General features: G+C 42.6%; 1 protein-coding gene across 4 annotated transcripts in view; it reads right to left on the reverse strand.

Moving 5' to 3' along the window:
• Positions 1-18,311, reverse strand: part of ILRUN (inflammation and lipid regulator with UBA-like and NBR1-like domains) — a 92,122-nt gene that overhangs the window by 6,804 nt on the left and 67,007 nt on the right. Inside the window, exons 4-5 of one of the 4 annotated variants that reach the window (XM_045543533.1) lie at positions 13,338-13,441; positions 1,359-1,614 (exon numbers count right to left, since the gene is read on the reverse strand). In XM_045543533.1, the coding sequence (XP_045399489.1) occupies positions 1,606-1,614; positions 13,338-13,441 (113 nt within the window). In that variant the 3' untranslated portion in view covers positions 1,359-1,605. Of the gene's footprint in view, positions 1-1,358; positions 1,615-13,112; positions 13,442-18,311 lie in introns of those variants that run through there. The other 3 variants (XM_045543530.1, XM_045543529.1, XM_045543531.1) reach the window with 3 other exon arrangements.

The raw sequence follows: 18,311 nt of genomic DNA on the forward strand, positions 1-18,311 counted from the left end.
TCTGCTATAACAACTGTGCCACTGTGCCACCACTGATGAAGAAAACAGGTAAGGGATAGATGCATCAGATGGTACCAAAGACCCCTGAATTCAAGTTTAACTCAAGCAAAAACCAAGGCCATCATGATTTCAAAACCCAGGGAGAAAGCCACCCCCTCTATGAAGAATCATGTCCCATCACATAAGGACTAGCAGCAAGACTGATTTACCCACGCTAATAGAGGGCATAAATAAACCCAGAAAAGAACTCCAGGTCTAAAGGCCAGTTGGCCAAAGCCTACCCAACTTGCGTAGAAATGAGTTTTCAAAGGCTATATTGCCTGGAGTAGTCCCACGTTTGCTAAGGGATAAGAGACTGTTCAGAGCCATAGGGGCTGAGGTATTACCTGTCTTGCCTCAGCCTTCCCCTAATCTTTGCATGGACCAGTTGTCACAGCTGTGAGCACTGGGATCTAAGTTAAACTGAGCTAGAGAGCAGGCGAGCCCTCTTAAAAGATGGAGGCTCCATGGTCACCAGCTAAGACAGAGATATCCCCCTGCTCACCAAGTGTGGGGGATGAGATCTTTGCCTCGAGCCAGCTGAAAGATTACAGCAGTTGGGCCAGGTCCTGAACTGCATTTCCACAATGCAATAACAACTACTGCAGCCATTATTTGGCTGACTTCCTAAAATATTTTTTAGAGAGAACATTTATAGGCATAAAAGCTCAGTCCCATCCATCACAATCTCCTGAAATGACAATTTAAGATCTAATACTTATAATCCCGTCCTCAAAGCAAACTTGAAAATAACAACTGCCTCTCTGATTTGTTTTTCATGATAGTTTATAGTTGCCCCTGTGGAATAGCAAGAGTCACTCCTAGCCAGTGATTTTGTTATCACTGATCTTATGTGAGGGTGTACCTGTAATATCTTAAGAGTATTTTCTAAAATTATACAGAAGTCAAAATAACCTTTCCAAAAAGGAGTGCTAAACATTTGTCACTGACAGAAAATATTAACTGTATGCCAATGTACTAAAAAACAGGCATTAGTTCTGTTTTTAGCTGTTTTTTTTAACTTTTGATTTTTTAAAATGCTTATTCACCAATTTTTCAGCAGTAGAACCTGTTCCTGACGCTTATTTCTGCCCCAAGTGTCAGTAAAACGAATGAATGAGCTGTAAAACATGTTGCACTGGTGAGCCAGCTCTTTCCCCCGCCCCTTGTCCAATCCCTACTTGAGCAAACTCTGTTTTTTAATCTTCCAGGATGAAAAAAGGCTAAAATTCCTAATGACACAGGATTCTCACTAAGAGGTTTTTGAGTTACTCTTTCTTTATATGAAAGCTTGTTTAGATAAACCACCACAACACAGAAACTTTCACATACCTGTCTTTATTTTGCTTTTATTTGTGATTTGATTTAAATAAATAAAAAGGTTCACAAAGGTTAATAAAAAGACAGGAGTGTTTGCTGCATGGCTGCGAAATAACATGCTCTCTCCCGGTGTACACTGATGGCAGCATCAGATAACACCACGAGGCCCTCCTTTCTCCTTTTCTTTTCATTTCCTGGGCCCGTCCTGGTCAGCGCTTCGCCCGCCTAGTGCTCCTTTTGTATCACTTATGTACACTGAATGCAAACATACAAGAATACAGGGTTTAGTACTAAGTCCTGTCCAGATTCTGTACCGCAAACACAGGCCTGGCCTGGCTGGCAAAGCCAGAGACTGCCTAGCCCCTGATCAAACCATTAGTCTCTCATTAACTAGAAATGAAATGAAGTCTGTATTGGAGTAATAGGCAGGGCAATGAGCACTTTCTCAGGAATATGCAAACCAGGGACCTTTCCTTGGTGACAGTCAACTGTTCAGGGAGGCTCGCTGGTGGTATAGCAGAGCTACTTCAGCATGAAGGGACTTCTGCACATAACTTAACATTGCTGTTCAAGCCATCTTCATGTGACAGTCTTCCAAAATTCAAAGATATATTTGAGGCACTGGTGAGAATGAGCATCAGAAACAGCCAAAGAATAGTGAAAAAACTTTTATGCATGAGGGCAGATCACAGGGCAGGCTCACTTCATAGCCACCTAGTTGTGCTTAAAAGCTTAACTCAGTTATATTAATAAGGGTGCTAAATATATTTTTAAAGCCCTGTAAAATCATTTTTAAAGGAGGTGGGGTCTCGCTATATTGTCCAGGCTGGACTCAAACTCCTGGGCCAGGTGATCCTCTCCCCTCAGCCTCCCAACTAGTTGGCACTACAGATTTGCGCTGCTGTGCCAGGCAAGTAAAATCATTTTTTATACTTACCTCTGCAAGGAATTTTTTTGCTGCTCTTAACTTCTACAGTCCTGCTGGGGAATTTCTCATCTATCCATTCCTCCCCCATTCACCCACCCTTCCAACCACCGTCATCCATCCCTCTATCCTTCCTCTATCATCCATACTTTCATCCCTCCTCCCTCCACACATCAAGTTCTACATGGAGATGGACGATCCTAGCTGAGTTTTGACGACTTCTTTCAGTAAAGACTTCAGAAAAAGCTATTTGATATTTGGAATTCTAACCACAAAGATCTCATGTGACTGTAAGTGTGCTAGAATCAAAGTGGGACGTTGGCAGACAGAGCTCTCCCATGGCCATTTCCTAGGATAGAGGAAATTCCTAAAAGGAAGAAAAAACTGATAGGAGTCTCACTGGGTGGGCATACACAAACGAGAGAATCTTATCCAAGTTCCTAGCCATGTAGCCACTGGTGCTACACTATGGGAGTTCTGCTAAGACATGGGATGAAGTTGTTGGTCCTACTTCCTCTCAGAATTTCCATTCAGGCTCCTGTAACCCTTTGTCAACCACCCTTTCCTTATAAGCCATCATCTCCTGTCTCTTTTATAATTAATTCACAGGTATCACCCCCTATAATGGCTGACTGATTGAGGAAACAGAATAAGTTGTCTTTTTTCTCTTTGGTTCCTTTCAGCCATATTTAGTTTCATCTTGCCATTTCCCTGCTCAAAAGCATTGCTGGCACTGTTTCCTTTCACATTAAATGTGAACTCTCCTTTGCTTGGCTTTCAAAGATCTTCCTCCAAAATTTACCCCACCCTCTTTAAGCACACCTCACTCACCACATCCAGGCTGGCCAGTGTTCCACGAACACACCCTGACTGTGGTTGCCTCTGGGCCTTCCTGCATGTGGTTCCTCTTTCCTCTAATTCAGTTCAAATCCATCATCCATCAAGGTATCACTTTCTTGACTATTCCAAACCTTACTGGTTTCTCATTCTTCCAAATTCCTGCGAGCACTTCAAAGTCAACTGGAACTCAACACATTCAATCTTTACTGGCTTTCATTTTTTCCTGTGGGCTAGTCACATCTATCTAATCAGATAGTAAATTCTCTGAAGACAGGGATTAGCACAAGCTGAGCACCCAGGAGGCTAAATAATATCAAAGCTACCTCTATGTAAAGCAAACAGTTTTAACTGACCCTTAGGCAGTGAAATCACAGCAAAAGGACCAAGACCCTCAAGCCTTTGAAGGGGAATGTCCACAGATTTGGAAAGGTTTCACTTTAAATTGAGCTCTAAGGAAGCCCACATCTTTCCCCTAGGTACCACAGCTCTTAATCCTACATCTGTGCCAGTCCTGCTAGAATACAATTACAGCAGACTAGCTGAGAACAAGTAATTTGAAACCTGAACATCTACACCAGGAGACAAAGTCTCACATTTTAAAATTAAATTTTGTCTATCTGAACCTATAATTTCACTAGTCTTACTTTCAGAACTTTCATCAGAAGTTAAAATGCTGAATTCAGAGTATAGAGAAGAGAGTACGTCCTTACAACCAAAATAAAATATGCTGGCAATCTTTGGAACACGAGCTCTGCTTCAGCTATAAGATTGCCCAGTATCAGAACAGTCTGAAACAATGTTCAAAGCCCCAAAGCAAATAAAATGGAGCTGAACAGCTTTGAAGCTGTTGAGGTACAAAAAGGAGAGTTCCTGGAGATACTTTTTATTCTCGGTCAGACAGTAGTTTTACAAACAAAGGACATTTTCTAAGGCCCATAGTGTTTGCTTAATTTATTTTTAAAATGCACACATGACCCATGCCAATGCAAACACCAACAAGGTTGGGAGGACTTTACTGGCTCCTCTGGGTTTTCAAAAGAGAGTCATCGTAACATCATCAAACCCAGAGTCTCCTGGCAAGCCCCTTCTGGTACAGAATGTGCTAATCTGCCAGCAAACTGGGGCAGGTCCCTCAGTTGCTCTGCGTTGTTTCCTCCTGGGCCACAAATTCTTTTGCAGCTCCTACAGATGAACAAGGAGGTCTCTACAACCCAACACTAAGTGTATAAACTAATAATACCTTCAGAGAATAGCCAACAAACTTCACTTGCCAACAAACCTCATTACAGTGTGGTCTAGAACATTAGATTCAAACTGGGTCCCTGAGTTCCAGACCATGGCTCACCCTCAATTTGCTGTATGAATGTGAGCAAGTCACTTATAATTTCCCTATTATTTTGTCAAATGAGGATTGTAACTACAAAAGTCACAAGGGTGTTGTCAATTAATAAAAATAAATGCAGTAAAGCTGTTTTAGATAGTATTAATATGAAGTGGTTTCTATGTTAGGTAGTATTAAGCTCAGTCCCTGGACCTCTTCTCTATCTATACCAGTGGTTCAACAAGTGGGGAGATTGTGTCCCCCAGGGGACATGTGACAATGTCTGGGGACATTTTGGGGAAACATACTGGGAGAAGGGGGGGTGGTACTATTGGGCATCAAATGGGTAAAAAGCCAGGGATGCTGGCCGGGCGCGGTGGCTCATGCCTGTAATCCTAGCACTCTGGGAGGCCGAGGCAGGTGGATCGCTCGAGGTCAGGAGTTTGAGACCAGCCTGAGCAAGAGCGAGACCCCGTCTCTACTAAAAATAGAAAGAAATTATCTGGACAACTAAAAATATATATATAGAAAAAATTAGCCGGGCATGGTGGCGCATGCCTGTAGTCCCAGCTACTTGGGAGGCTGAGGCAGGAGGATTACTTAAGCCCAGGAGTTTGAGGTTGCTGTGAGCTAGGTTGACACCATGGCACTCACTCTAGCCCGGGCAACAAAGTGAGACTCTGTCTCAAAAAAAAAAAAAAAAAAAAAAAAGGCCAGGGATGCTGCTAAACATTGTACAATGCATACGACACTGCCCCATCTCCTCCCCACCCCCAAAGACTTATCTGACCCAAAACGTCAACAGTCTGAGTCAGCTGAGAAACTCTGCCGTGTACTCATTGTTTAGGGGATCACATCCAGTCTTATAGCATTAGATACCTCCCATGTGACATAACTCCCACATTTATATGTCTACCTAGACTTCTCTCCTACACTCCATATCTAACTATGCAACAGTCTGCTTAACACCTCCATTTGGATGTTTACAGAAATATCTAGTGTCCCCAAAATGCAACCCTGAACTCTCCCACTTCCACCACATCCTTTTCCCTCTCCACTGATGGCAGTTCCAATCCCTCTACTTGCTCAGGCCAAAAAAGTTGGTGTCATCTTTTATTCTCTCTTACGTCCCCTTCCAACCTATCAGCAAATCCTATTAGCTCTAGCTACAAAACAGATCCAGACTTGGACCACTTTTCTTAACTCTGCTGCCACCAGCCTGGTCTAAACCCCTCATTTTCTCTGCCTGGATGACTGCACTAACTTCACTATTGTTCCCCTCCTCCTACCCTGGTCCTCTATTTACCACACTAGAGCCAGGGTGATCCTTTTACAGCATGAGATCAGACCACACCACCCCTCTGCTCAAAATCCTCGAATGGCTCAGAGCAAATACCCAAAGCTTTACAAGGGCCACAAAGCCTTCTACCATCTGGTTTCTGTCCTCTGACTTCTTCTCCTTCTGGGCTCCCTCTCATTACTCTACTCCAGGCACTGGCCTCCTTGAATACAACAGGCAACTTCTACCTCAGGGCTTACACCACCTGTCCCTCTGCCTAAAATATTCTTTTTCCAGATAGCCTTTGCAGAAATAAAACTGAACTTTAAAGGAACAGTAGAACAGCCCCTAAGTATGTTTTAATTCTACTATACTCAGTATATTCAAATGGAGATTTTAAATTTAAAATAAGACCTCAGAGACTGTATCTTGTGGCCACAATCAAGGAATACTGGCAGGTTTTTTGTAACTTCAAGAGGTACAGGTGTTGCTGTCACAGAAGTCAGTTAACAGAAATTTCAATGTCAACAAAAATCCAAATGCAAGTGACTATGAAGGTTTCTATCTAAGGTATCTTTTCCCTTCCTGGAAGCTAGAGAGAAAGCAGTAGCTTGTGGGGAGAAGGGATTTGATAGCAGAGAAGTCACATAACATTTGGTTAATAACTGCATTGATCCCCATTTGAAATACAGTCGCATACTACAGAAAACCCATAGCTGTCGGCTTAACTAATACAATGTATATTTGAATACTGCAATTGGGATGTGTTTTTTTTGTGTTTTTTTTTTTTTTTTTTGAGACAGAGTCTCGCTCTGTTGCCCGGGCTAGAGTGAGTGCCGTGGCGTCAGCCTAGCTCACAGCAACCTCAAACTCCTGGGCTCAAACGATCCTCCTGCCTCAGCCTCCTGAGTAGCTGGGACTACAGGCATGCGCCACCATGCCCGGCTAATTTTTTCTGTATGTATTTTTAGTGTTCATATAATTTCTTTCTATTTTTAGTAGAGACAGGGTCTCACTCTTGCTCAGGCTGGTCTTGAACTCCTGACCTCGAGCGATCCTCCCTCCTCGGCTTCCCAGAGTGGTAGGATTACAGGCATGAGCCACTGTGCCTGATTACTGCAGCTCTGATTACTGCACTTTCATCAGACTGGAGTAGAGTATTCTTGTTATACCTGTCCTTTGCCAGAGAACACAGGCTGGGTAAAATATCAAGGGACACAAATTTTCCTTCCAGCTTCTCTCTGAACCATCTTTAAACTTTCAAAGAAAAGATCTGCATGTGCGAATGAATAAGAATCTGTGAGGTTTCCTGGCAGTGGGAAGGTTACACTGATGCCGTCTTAACACATCACATAACCATTAGCCCAGCTGAGGACACCAACTATCTGCCTTTTGGTCAAACTCAGTGCCCTTGGAACTGAGCAATATGTTGGGCCCAATTCCACTAAGTCACCCCAAACTGGTCCCTTATTATTGTGTTAAACTTACTGGCCACTTCAAAGTAGATAGTAAGACCTATAAGCCATTACATCTTCAGGCCCACAGAGCAAAATATTTGCTTTTCCCAAACCTCCTCCAATACCTCCTACTATTATTTCTAAACCCTCACCTGGATGGAGAGAAAGTAACTCTTCTATGTCTTAGTCAACAAACATAGCAGCAGGTTAGAAAAATGGCTAATTTCTGATGTAATCAAAGCAGACTGACTCCTGCTGTAGCTCCAGATACAAAATGCTCCTACAGGGTGGCTGTCAGGGAAGGAAAGAGAGGCAGAGAGAGCGAGCGAGAATGAGCGAAAGAGTGCGTACACGAAAAGGGGCAGATGGCACTCAGCAGTGGCTGGTGCTGAAGGAGCGCGATGAATCTCCCCACAAAGATAATAACAAGTTTCTCCTTCTGAACCAGCACTTGGCAGAAGTAATATAGTGGCTCAAACTATAATCCAGTTTAAGGGAGGAGTATGTGACATAAATCAGACCTATTTTTTTAAAAGTAAGAACAAAAAAAAGAGCCAAATAACAAAATTAATGAATTTAGCATCCTTTTCAGCTCCCCCAGTGTAAATTATTATTCCTTTAGAGAAAGGAAGCAAAGCATGTGGCTGTCCTGAAGAACAGATCCTTGGTTTTTGCTCCTACTCCAGCTGTCCTGAATGAGATCATTTAGTGTCTTATTGTTCTGTAAAGCCTTCTTAGAAAACACTGAGATTTTTTAAATTACTGGCACATAAGGAAAAGATGTAACTAATTTTAATAGAGCTTTTCTTTCTCCTTCCATACCTGTAAACTGTTTTTCATCATTCTCACAATGTCTCAACAGAAGCCACCCTGCCCCCAGAGGTGACTCAGAGTGCTAGAATTCAGGGCAACACTAGCCTTGAGTCAACAGAGTGAGCACCCATCTTACCCTGACTGTTGGTCTTCAGCATCTCTTGAGCTAATCACATAAAAAAGGTTAATTGAAACAGCTTCTAACCTTCACCAGCACTTGATCTTACTGTTCACCTGGGACAGGTCAGCCACAACTGAGCTGACGACAGGGCCAGCTAATTTCTAACAAAAGCAAGGAGCCAGATTTATGAATCTTTCGAGTGGGTCAGCATATACTTATTTTTCTGACTCCCTCTGACAGCTCATACACAGGAAGGGGCCAGGCCCTCTGGGTTGTGGGATGCAGCTAGGGCAGGCATTCCCAACCAAAGCTTCTCCCCAGGGACAGAGCACTGAGTTCAGACAGCTTATGATTATTTAAGAGGATCTGGGGAAGGACTCCAAGGTGTCCAGTTCCTGGCACTGACAGATGTGCCATTCTGTTGACATATCAACCCAGCCCTCATAGAGCAGGTGCTTAAAGCAATCTTTTCATTTTATCCTACCAACCTTAGCAAGTTAAACTACAACTACGGAGGCAGCAGGAAACTATCCTACTAAAGTAAAGTGTGGTCACCGGCTTCCAAGAGCGTCATGTTCTTTCCCAGCCTTGATGGCAGGCAGGGATTTCTTTAGAGTAAATCAAATCTATTGCCAACTCAGCGATCCCTGACACCAGTACATAAGGCACCCCTCCTACCCATCCAACAAAGATGGCACCTGGGGTGAACAGAAAATACTCCCCAACTCCAGAACCCCAGAGGTCTCTTTCTTCCTTTCCATTCATTCATAAACAAAAGGGTACTAATTTATTATAAACTCCACATAGTTTGTGTACCCTGAGAGTTAAACAGTCGTGTTTTTTTTTTTTTTTTTTTTTTACCAAACAGGAAAAGAAGTTACTACTTTAAAGAGCCAACAAACGGGATGCCACAGGCAACACTCAGTTTCCATTAGAGTTGCTTGTCTTATTTAAACTCTGCCTCTTTTATGCCTTGCTGATATTGGTCATCAACTCAGTTCATGCTTTCCCTCAATACAACCTCCAGCCCAACAAAAGGATCTAGGGAAAGCCCAGGTTCACCTAGCAGCAAACACCTTTTAGTAATGGGGCACCTGGATTTGAATCCTAGCTCTGCCTCTCATTGGCTGTGTGATAATGGGCAAGTTACTTAGCCCCTCGGAACTTTTGTTTCCTCATTTGAAAATGAGATGATACATGTAAAGTACTTGGCAGCATGCCTGGCACATAGGGACAGTTAAAAAACAACTCTGATATATACCTGATATATACCTGATATCATCACTGTCAAGTATACACTTCAGAATCTCAAGCATGCCTGCCTTTAAAAATAAATAAATAAATTATTCTCAAGCCAAATATACATGTTTAGGATTATTTCTGCTTTTAAGGTTTACCTCTAGCAAAAATCTATAGATAGATGTCTACTCAGATCCATTTAAGTATAGTCCCCATTCTTTTCAAACTCAATTGTGATTATTTCATCCCCTTCTCCTCAGTGGAACACACTGAAACCAAACCTATCTTCCATTGCCCATCACCCACACCTCCAGACCACAGGTCCCTTACTCAGTCTGCCCTCGGCACTTAAACTATTCTCCAGACCACCATCCTTGCTGTCTGTCCATCTTTCCAAATCTCACCCACCCTTTGAAAAGCCCTTTCCTTCAACTACATCTCCACTTCATCTCTGCTTTTTTAGCTCTTATTGCACCTCCCTCCCAGACATTATATTTTTTGAGACAAGGTCTCGCTCTGTTGCCCAAGCTATTGTGCAGGGGTATCATCAGAGCTCACTGCAGCCTCAAACTCCTGGGCTTGAGCGATCCTTCTGCCTCAGCCTCCTGAGCAGCTGGGACTACAGGTGCACACCACTATGCCTGGCTAACTTTTAAAAACTTTTTTGTAGAGACATCAACTCACTATATTGCTCAGTCTGGTCTTGAACCCCTGTCCTGAAGTGATCCTCTGGTCTCAGCCTCCCAAAGCACTAGGATTAAAATTATACATTTTTGACAGTGTTGTTCTCTACTGACCAAATTCATACTTCATCTTGACTGAACTGCTAATTTGCTTTGTGCATGTTTCATCTCTTCAACTGTACTGTAAACTCCTAGTGGATAGGGATCACTGTTACTCTCTCGAGACTCCTAATGTACAATGTACACTGCTCTAAACAGTGTGAAGATGTGTTAATAAATACTTACTGATGATTATCTACACCCTATCCCATTCTTAAGGAGCCCTAAGAGGTAGAACTGACTCAACTTTAGGCAGAAATGCTTTCAGAGAACTTGCTGGATGCTTCATATAAATGCTTTCTAAGATTTTGCTTAGATTAAGGGGAAAAAAGGAGACCACAATTTCACATTTTCAATGCATTATAGTCAATAGTCTTCTTGGATATTATCTCTAATGGGAAGCTTTTCTCTGTAGTTCTTGCAAATGCTACTTCTAAATGATCCTACAGAGTCCATGAAAACAATTAGGTATCATCCCATGAGTTCATCAATTTTAAGAAATACTTTAATAGCCTTACCACAGATCAGCCCTTCCAAAAGCAGCAACACTTGGTAGGACCTTAATTAAAGCAGGCAGAAAACACGAGCCTACCATACTTCCTCTGTGATAATTGCAGGCAATCATCACAGGGTCAGTTAAAAAGTGTCAGGCCCTGAAGGAGTGAAAAACAACTAATGGGTTCACAACTCAGGGAGATGAGTGGTGTCCTGGAACACCAGCACTCTCCTAACTACAACAATGGCTGAGCCAGACAGATCACAGTTGGGTAAAGGAGCTTCCATTACAAAATCACTGGAGCAAATGGTTTTCATCTTCCCATTAAACTCAACTGCCTCCAGTTCCCCTTCTAACAAGGCATGCTTACAGCCTAAGGCTGGCTCATTTACAACCCAGAACAGTCACAGACTCAAGAGGGAGAGAGGGAAGGAAGAGAGAAGAGGAAGGGAAGGAAGGAAGAGAAGGAAGGAAGAGAAGGAAGGAAGGGAGGGAGGGAGGAAGGGGAAGGGAGGGAGGGAGGGGAAGGCAAGGAGGGGAAGGAAGGAAGGGAGGGAGGGGAAGAGAGGGAGGGAGGGGAAGAGAGGGAGGGGAAGAGAGGGAGGGAGGGAGGGAGGGGAAGAGAGGGAGGGAGGGAGGGAGGGGAAGAGAGGGAGGGAGGGAGGGAGGGGAAGAGAGGGAGGGAGGGAGGGAGGGAGGGGAAGAGAGGGAGGGAGGGAGGGCAGGGAAGGAAGGAAGGAAGGGAGGGAAGGAAGGAAGGGAGGGAGGGAAGGAAGGAAGGGAGGGAGGGAGGGGAAGGCAGGGAGGGGAAGGGAGGGAGGGAGGAAGGGGAAGGCAGGGAGGGGAAGGAAGGGAGGGAGGGAGGGAGGGGAAGGCAGGGAGGGGAAGGGAGGGAGGGAGGAAGGGGAAGGCAGGGAGGGGAAGGAAGGGAGGGAGGGAGGGAGGAGGAGGGAGGGAGGAAGGGGAAAGGAGGGAGGGAGGGAGGGAGGGGAAGGCAGAAAGGGAGGGAGGGAAGGGAGGGAGGGAGGGAGGGAAGGAAGGGAGGGAGGGAGGGCAGGGAAGGAAGGAAGAAAGGGAAGGAAGGAAGGGAGGGAGGGAGGGGAAGGGAGGGAGGGGGGAAGGGAGGAAGGGAGAGGAAGAAAGAAAGGAGAAAGGAAGGAAGGAAATAAGAAAAAAACTAGAGAAATAGGAGCTTAGAATAAAATCTTTTATTTATTAGAGTGTTAAGATGTAAAAAGTTTTTCCTCAAATATAGGGAATTTACTCTTGCCAATTTACTTCTCTTATAGCCTATACAACTAGCAGGACTCCAAGAAAACCTTTTCTAATGACCATCCAATCAACCAATAAAACAATCCTTCATTGTACTACTACCACTGAATCAAGTCCCTCTGACTAGACAACGTGGAGAAAGAGGATTCACATCACCAGGTTTCTTTTCTCAAACTGTCACCATATAAAAGAGCCACTTGCCCCTCAAATAAACATCAACTTTATTTTTTAAATTGAGGGTGAATGCCAACAGGAAGCAAGGAGAGACTTAACACTTTATATGATTATACAGGTGGGATGCTGGGCTTAATGCACAGCGCTAATCATCAGAGAAGAATGCGCAGGAATGCTCACAGGACTCCGCCACATGAACCACCTACCACAATGAGCTGTCGGCATTAGGGCTTTATTCACCCAGCCAAAACCAGTAACGAGGAACCACCATCACCTTAGCAGTGTGGAAGATGCTGTTTAATCAACTAGCATGGAGAGAAACAGATCAAGAAATCAAACACCTAAAAGAATGTCTCACAATAATCAGAATATTTAAAATCATGGTTAACTCAACCAACAATTCTCTCACTTATTCCTCACATTTGAAAAGTCAAAATTATAACTTAAGCCACTCTGGGTTGTGGGTGAGGAAGTCAATGGGCTATAATAAACTTAAAGGACATCCACAAGAAAACATGCAAACAGGGTAAACAACGTAAAAGCCCAACAACAATATTTAGGATAAATAATTGAGCTTGTCTTTTTCCTCACAAAAACAAACAAAAACTCCACCCAAAACCAAAAAACAAAGTAGGAACAATTTCCAAATGTGTTGTGGTTGTTGCTCTAAGCTTAGTATATATTTGCAATGGAAGCATGGCTAATGATATTTTGACATTCCTTTTTTCTTTTAAATGCTAAAGGTAAAGAACTTTGCTCTTTCAATACCCAAACCAGAGCAGAGAGACAGGAGTAAACTATAAATATGGATGCAGCAACATCCACGGGATATGAAGATTGGGGTGGGGGGGAGGGGAGAAGGGGTAGGCTTTTGCGTTGTTGTTGTTGTTGTTGTTGTTGGCAGGAGAGCTAAGCAGTCTTAAAGAACCTCCTCCGGGAGTGGCAGTGTTAGGATTGTAGGTTTGCCATGAAAAGATATCACAATTCCCAAGGCCCACCACCTACCCCTTCTCCTCTTCTCCGAGGGCACCTACCTTACTGTAAGTCACTACTGATAAGTTGTTTGCGTGACTGCTGGGGGACAGATTTACAGAGTTCTGTGAGAGTCTATTCTGATCTTGCTCGGTTTGGTCAGGAGCAGGAGCCCATGTGTTTTTGCTGATCGAGTCGAACCCGGAACCCCCAGGGTCTTTTAAGTTGTTTTCATCTGATTGTCGGTTCTTTTGGGGAGAGGCAAACGGGTTGAAGTTTCCTTCTACCTTGCGATGCGGCTGTGTGTTGAACTCCGTTTCAAAAGATGACAGCTGCTGCGTTACTCCTAAAAGTCCACCCACCTCCACACTGAGAATCACCCAGATGACATCTGAAACAAAAAGGCAACTCATATCAATGCCAGCATATCCTTAGGGCACAAGGCAGCCACTGCTGAAAACCCCAAATATCATCCAAACCATAGAAAGAAATGTTATTCTATATGCTAGTTTTAAAAGCTTGCTAAAAAAGTTGTCCAGTACATTGTATTGCATGCATTTCTACATTTTTGCTAATGTCAAGTTCAAACTCTGGTATAAATTCAGTAGTGGTCTGTGGTGAAATCCATGAAACTCGGTTTCTAAAAAGCTTACCAGCTGATGCTGATACACAGCCATATTTGGAAACCATTATCCCAGAGAACAATGATCAATGGGTAGAAACCTAAAAGTTACTGTTCCCAGAATTCACAGCTCTTTGTAGTTTTTGCTTTATTTTGCATGTGTTTAACTCAGAAAATTCAGGGCAGGCATAATTTTTGAGTCAAAAAATGCTTATAATTACTAGAATTGCAACTTATCAATTCCCCCTTCTTTTGGGACAATTTAGAGTCCCAAAAGTGATTGTATATTGTCCAAACTACGACAAATGAGAGCAAAAGAGAGAGCTAGCTATTAATAATTACACCAGGACAAAGGTGTAAACTGGCACTAATCTAGACAAACTGGGAGATAATATCGCCCTGGCTATCTTCTCAATATATACAATCAAAAGACGCCAAGAATTTGGTATGCCTCAAACTTTCTAAAATAACCAATTTAATACCAACTTTGCTTTTCTGTAATACAGTCATGCACTGCTTGTTGACAGAGATATGTTCTGAGAAATGCATCATTAGGCAATTTCATTGTTATCTGAACATCACAGAGTGTATTTACATAAACCTAAATAGTATAGCCTACTACACACCTAGGATATATGCTATGACCTATTGCTCCTAGGCTACAAACCTGTACAGCATGTTACTGTAGTGAATACTGTAGGCAATTATAACACAATGCTAAGTATGTGTGTATCTAAACACATTTAAACAGGAAAGATGCAGTAAAAATATAGTATAAAAGATTTTTTTAAAAGGGTATACCTGTATAGGGCACTTACCATGAATAGAGCGTCCAAGACTGAAAGTTGCTCTGGGTGAGTGAGTATATGTGAAGGCCTAGGACATTACCACACACTACTATTGACTTCAACACTGTATACTTAGGCTACACTACATTTATTTAAAAAAATAAAGTAACCACGCTAATGTCACTAGGTGATAAAAATTCTTCAGTTCCATTATGATTTTATGGCACCACCAGCACTGACTGAACCACCATTATGCAGTGCGTGACTGTACAGGGAAACCATACTTCTGCTCTGCACTGAAATCCTAGGTATCTTTTAAAAGGTGCCCCATAGGACATTTAGTCATAGTTCAGTTTCTGATTTCCTCAACTGCCAACACTAACAGTTCAAACAGAAAAATACAGTAGTGGTTCCCTTTGATCTTCAGTACCTCACTTCATAGTGAACAGTGGCATCTACACTCCTGCTGGAGGTTTCAAAAAGGAAGCTACAGAAAGGCCAAGGAGCTTTTCATGTGTGAACCCTGCTAAAAACAAGTAAGAAAAATTGTCTAGGCGCCTAAATAACTGTTGAAAGATTGACAGGAAAACGCAAATACATTTCGTCAGTTAGCTACCTGGAAATGTAGGTAATACATAAGCCTAGAACAAATATACTAAAAAGGACAGTGAAGGGAATTGAGGAAAACCCTCTTACGCTGTGTTCGTTCTCAAGTTTTAATGTGGGCTCTGTATTAAAAAGAGGAGATCTTAGAGTACCACATAGCCATAAAAACTCAATTTAAACTTAGTAGTTTGGGAGCTCTGTGAAGAACTGGTCGTTTCAGAACAGTTAAGTCAGACCCTAGTAAGTGGAGGTGTAGTGACATCTGCTGTTCACTCCTGGAATGAGCAACTCTTTTCACCTCTGAGAAGCAGCTAAAAGCCACTCACTAGCAGCACCAGCATGACTCACACAAATGGGAATCCATTCCAGGCACATTTATCATCAAAGAAAATATAAATCCTCATGTAAACTAGCACCATAAAAGTTAAACCTCTCGATTTAACACTGTACATGCAATGTGCCACTTCACTTAGAAATCTAGGACAGTGCCAGGAATGGCGGGGGTCAAAAGACTTGTGTTCGAGGCTGTAAGTGAATCTCATAAACCAATATGATGTAGGCCTTAAAGAACAATCTGGCTGGGATCAGTGGCTCATGCCTGTAATTCTAGCACTTTGGGAGGCTGAGGCAGGAGGAGTGCTTGAGGCCAGAGTTGGATACCAGCCTGAGCAACACAGCAAGCCCGTCTCTACAAAAAATAGGAAAAATCAGTTGGGTATGGTGGTGCATGTGCCTGTAGTTCTAGCTACTTAGGAGGCTGACACAGGAGGATCACTTGAGCCCAGCCCGGGAGTTTGAAGCTCCAGTGAGCTATGATGATACCACTGCACTCTAAGCCCAGATGACAGAGTGACACCCTGTCCCCCGCAAAAAAGTTCATTTGTAAGCACACAGTAAGTTTAGCATACTCAGCTACAAGTCACATGCTTCTTTCTCTTAATCAAGAAACCAAATTCTTATGAGAAAGGCCAGTCTTATGAAAGCTATCAGTAAGTAAGACTAATGACATTTTCCCCCCTGGCTTTGAGAACTAAAGTATCTTTAATATAACTCACTGAGTCTTATCATATTTAAGCCTCCTCGCTCTCTTTGCTTTGGCTATTGCTCTGCATTGTTTACAGATTTTATATAATAGCTGTAAAAGAAAGGTCATTTGAGAAGCCACTGATTTATAAACACCAACAATAAATACCAGTTCTGACCCTCCAAAGTTATTACCATAATGGGTCATCATGAATATGCCTTCTGCATGGTACAATCTCAGTCACCTACGTATCACCTCTAGACCTCACATTCCAGAATGTGTTCATCCCCTGCATAATATGGGTGTATTTTTAACCAAACAAATAAAGAGGTAAAGATGGCCTAATAAGCTTGTTTCACAGAGGATGACCATTCCCAATTCTTGCCAGAATGCCATAAATACTAAGGTAGGAACTGCTAGCCAGATATCTTACTATCTTGTGATAATAAAACCACAACTGGAAGGGATCATCCAATGAAGCTGCTTTACTTCCTAGATAAAAAAATCTGAGGCTGGGTCAGTGGCTCACACCTATAGTCCCAGCACCTTTGTGAGACTGAGGTAGGAGGATGGCTTGGAGCCAGGAGTTCGAGACCAGCCTGGGCAACGTAGCGAAACCTCATCTCAACAATGATAACAAAAAAATCAGACAGGTGTGGTAGCATGTGACTTTGGGAGGCTGAGGCTGGAGGACTGCCTGAGCCCAGGCATTTGAAGTTGTAGTGCACCACTGATTGTACCACTACACTCCAGCCTGGGCAACAGAGCAAGATCTCATTTCTTAAAAAAATAAAAAACAAAACAAAAAATAAAGTCTAGAGGTAAAAGTGACGGGCCCAAGGTCAGACTTCAAGGTAGAAGCAGACTGCCCAGCTCTTAATATAGCTTTTTAAACTCACACCCATTTCTGCCCAACGGAAACTTGGGCACCCAAGTACTTGCGGAACTAAAGCTATGGTTAAGTCAGTCCCATTTCCCAGGCCACAGTATTAATATCTTTACCCATAGACATATTATCTTTGGCAACAATAATAAGAATGAGCCAACAGGACTTCAGGATAGTAGCTAAGAAGGTGGAATCAAGTGCCAAACTAACACAATCAGGGCTTAGTAAGCAAATGGAGAACCTGATTTTAAAATGTCTGGCCTTAAGGTGATTTTTTGTTTTTTAAAAGCACCTGAGCCAGAACTTCAGAGCTAGAAAGTAATATAAACATTATCTCATTCAACTTGTCCCTTATTATTGAGGTATAAACTTCCTTTTGTAGAAATATATAATAAATTACTAAAGGGAAAACATAACCTTCTATTTATTTCTTTTTCTTCTAATTAAAAAAAAATTTTTTTTTGAGATGGGGCCTCACTATGTTGCCCAGGCTGGTCTCCTGGCCTCAAGCGATCCTTCCACCCCAGCCTCCCAAAGTGCTGGGATCACAGGCACGAGCCACCATGCCTAGCCTCTTTGTATTCTTAAGCTTAAACTATCAAAAGTATAGAGTAAAAGGAAAATATTTTACTTAGAGCCCACGTCCATAATCTTAATGAATCACACTGACATAAAAAGACATCTCAGATTATGATAAGACTGTTAAAAACATCTGCATCTCTAAAAGCTAGCATCACAGGTTAAATCTCATCATAATAAGCATAAACGTATATCCACAATTTGTCCGATAAAATAGAATTGTTAAAAATCAGTGCAATATTCCCAACTGGTAAATGTGTTTCTTGTGGTGCTATAGGTTAACAATTCTAAAAATACTGTACATATATACTAGGATTGAATAAATAAGTAAACAGATGGTAGATGACAGGCTTCTCATTGTCAAAGAAGATATTACACATAACCAAGAAAGGAAAGCATTCTAAAATGAACCCTGCAAAGGCCGGGCCTGGCGGCTCACGCCTGTAATCCCAGCACTTTGGGAGGTTAAGGTGGGAAGACCACTTGAGGCCAGGAGTTTGAGACCAGCTTTGGCAACACAGCGAGACCCTGTCTCTATAAAAAATTTAAAAATGAGCCAGGCATGGTGGTGCATGCCTGTAATCCTCGCTTCTCAGGAGGCTGAGGCAGGAGGACTGCTTGAGCCCCAGAGTTCAAGGTTACAGTGAGTTATGACTGTGCCCCTGCACTCCAGCACGGGTGACAGAGCAAGATCCTGTCTCTAAAAATAAAAAATTAAATAATAAAATAAAGTCAATAAATAAAATAAGCCCTACA

This window comes from Lemur catta, chromosome 2 (assembly GCF_020740605.2).
Source record: "Lemur catta isolate mLemCat1 chromosome 2, mLemCat1.pri, whole genome shotgun sequence".
Classification (NCBI taxonomy): domain Eukaryota; kingdom Metazoa; phylum Chordata; class Mammalia; order Primates; family Lemuridae; genus Lemur; species Lemur catta.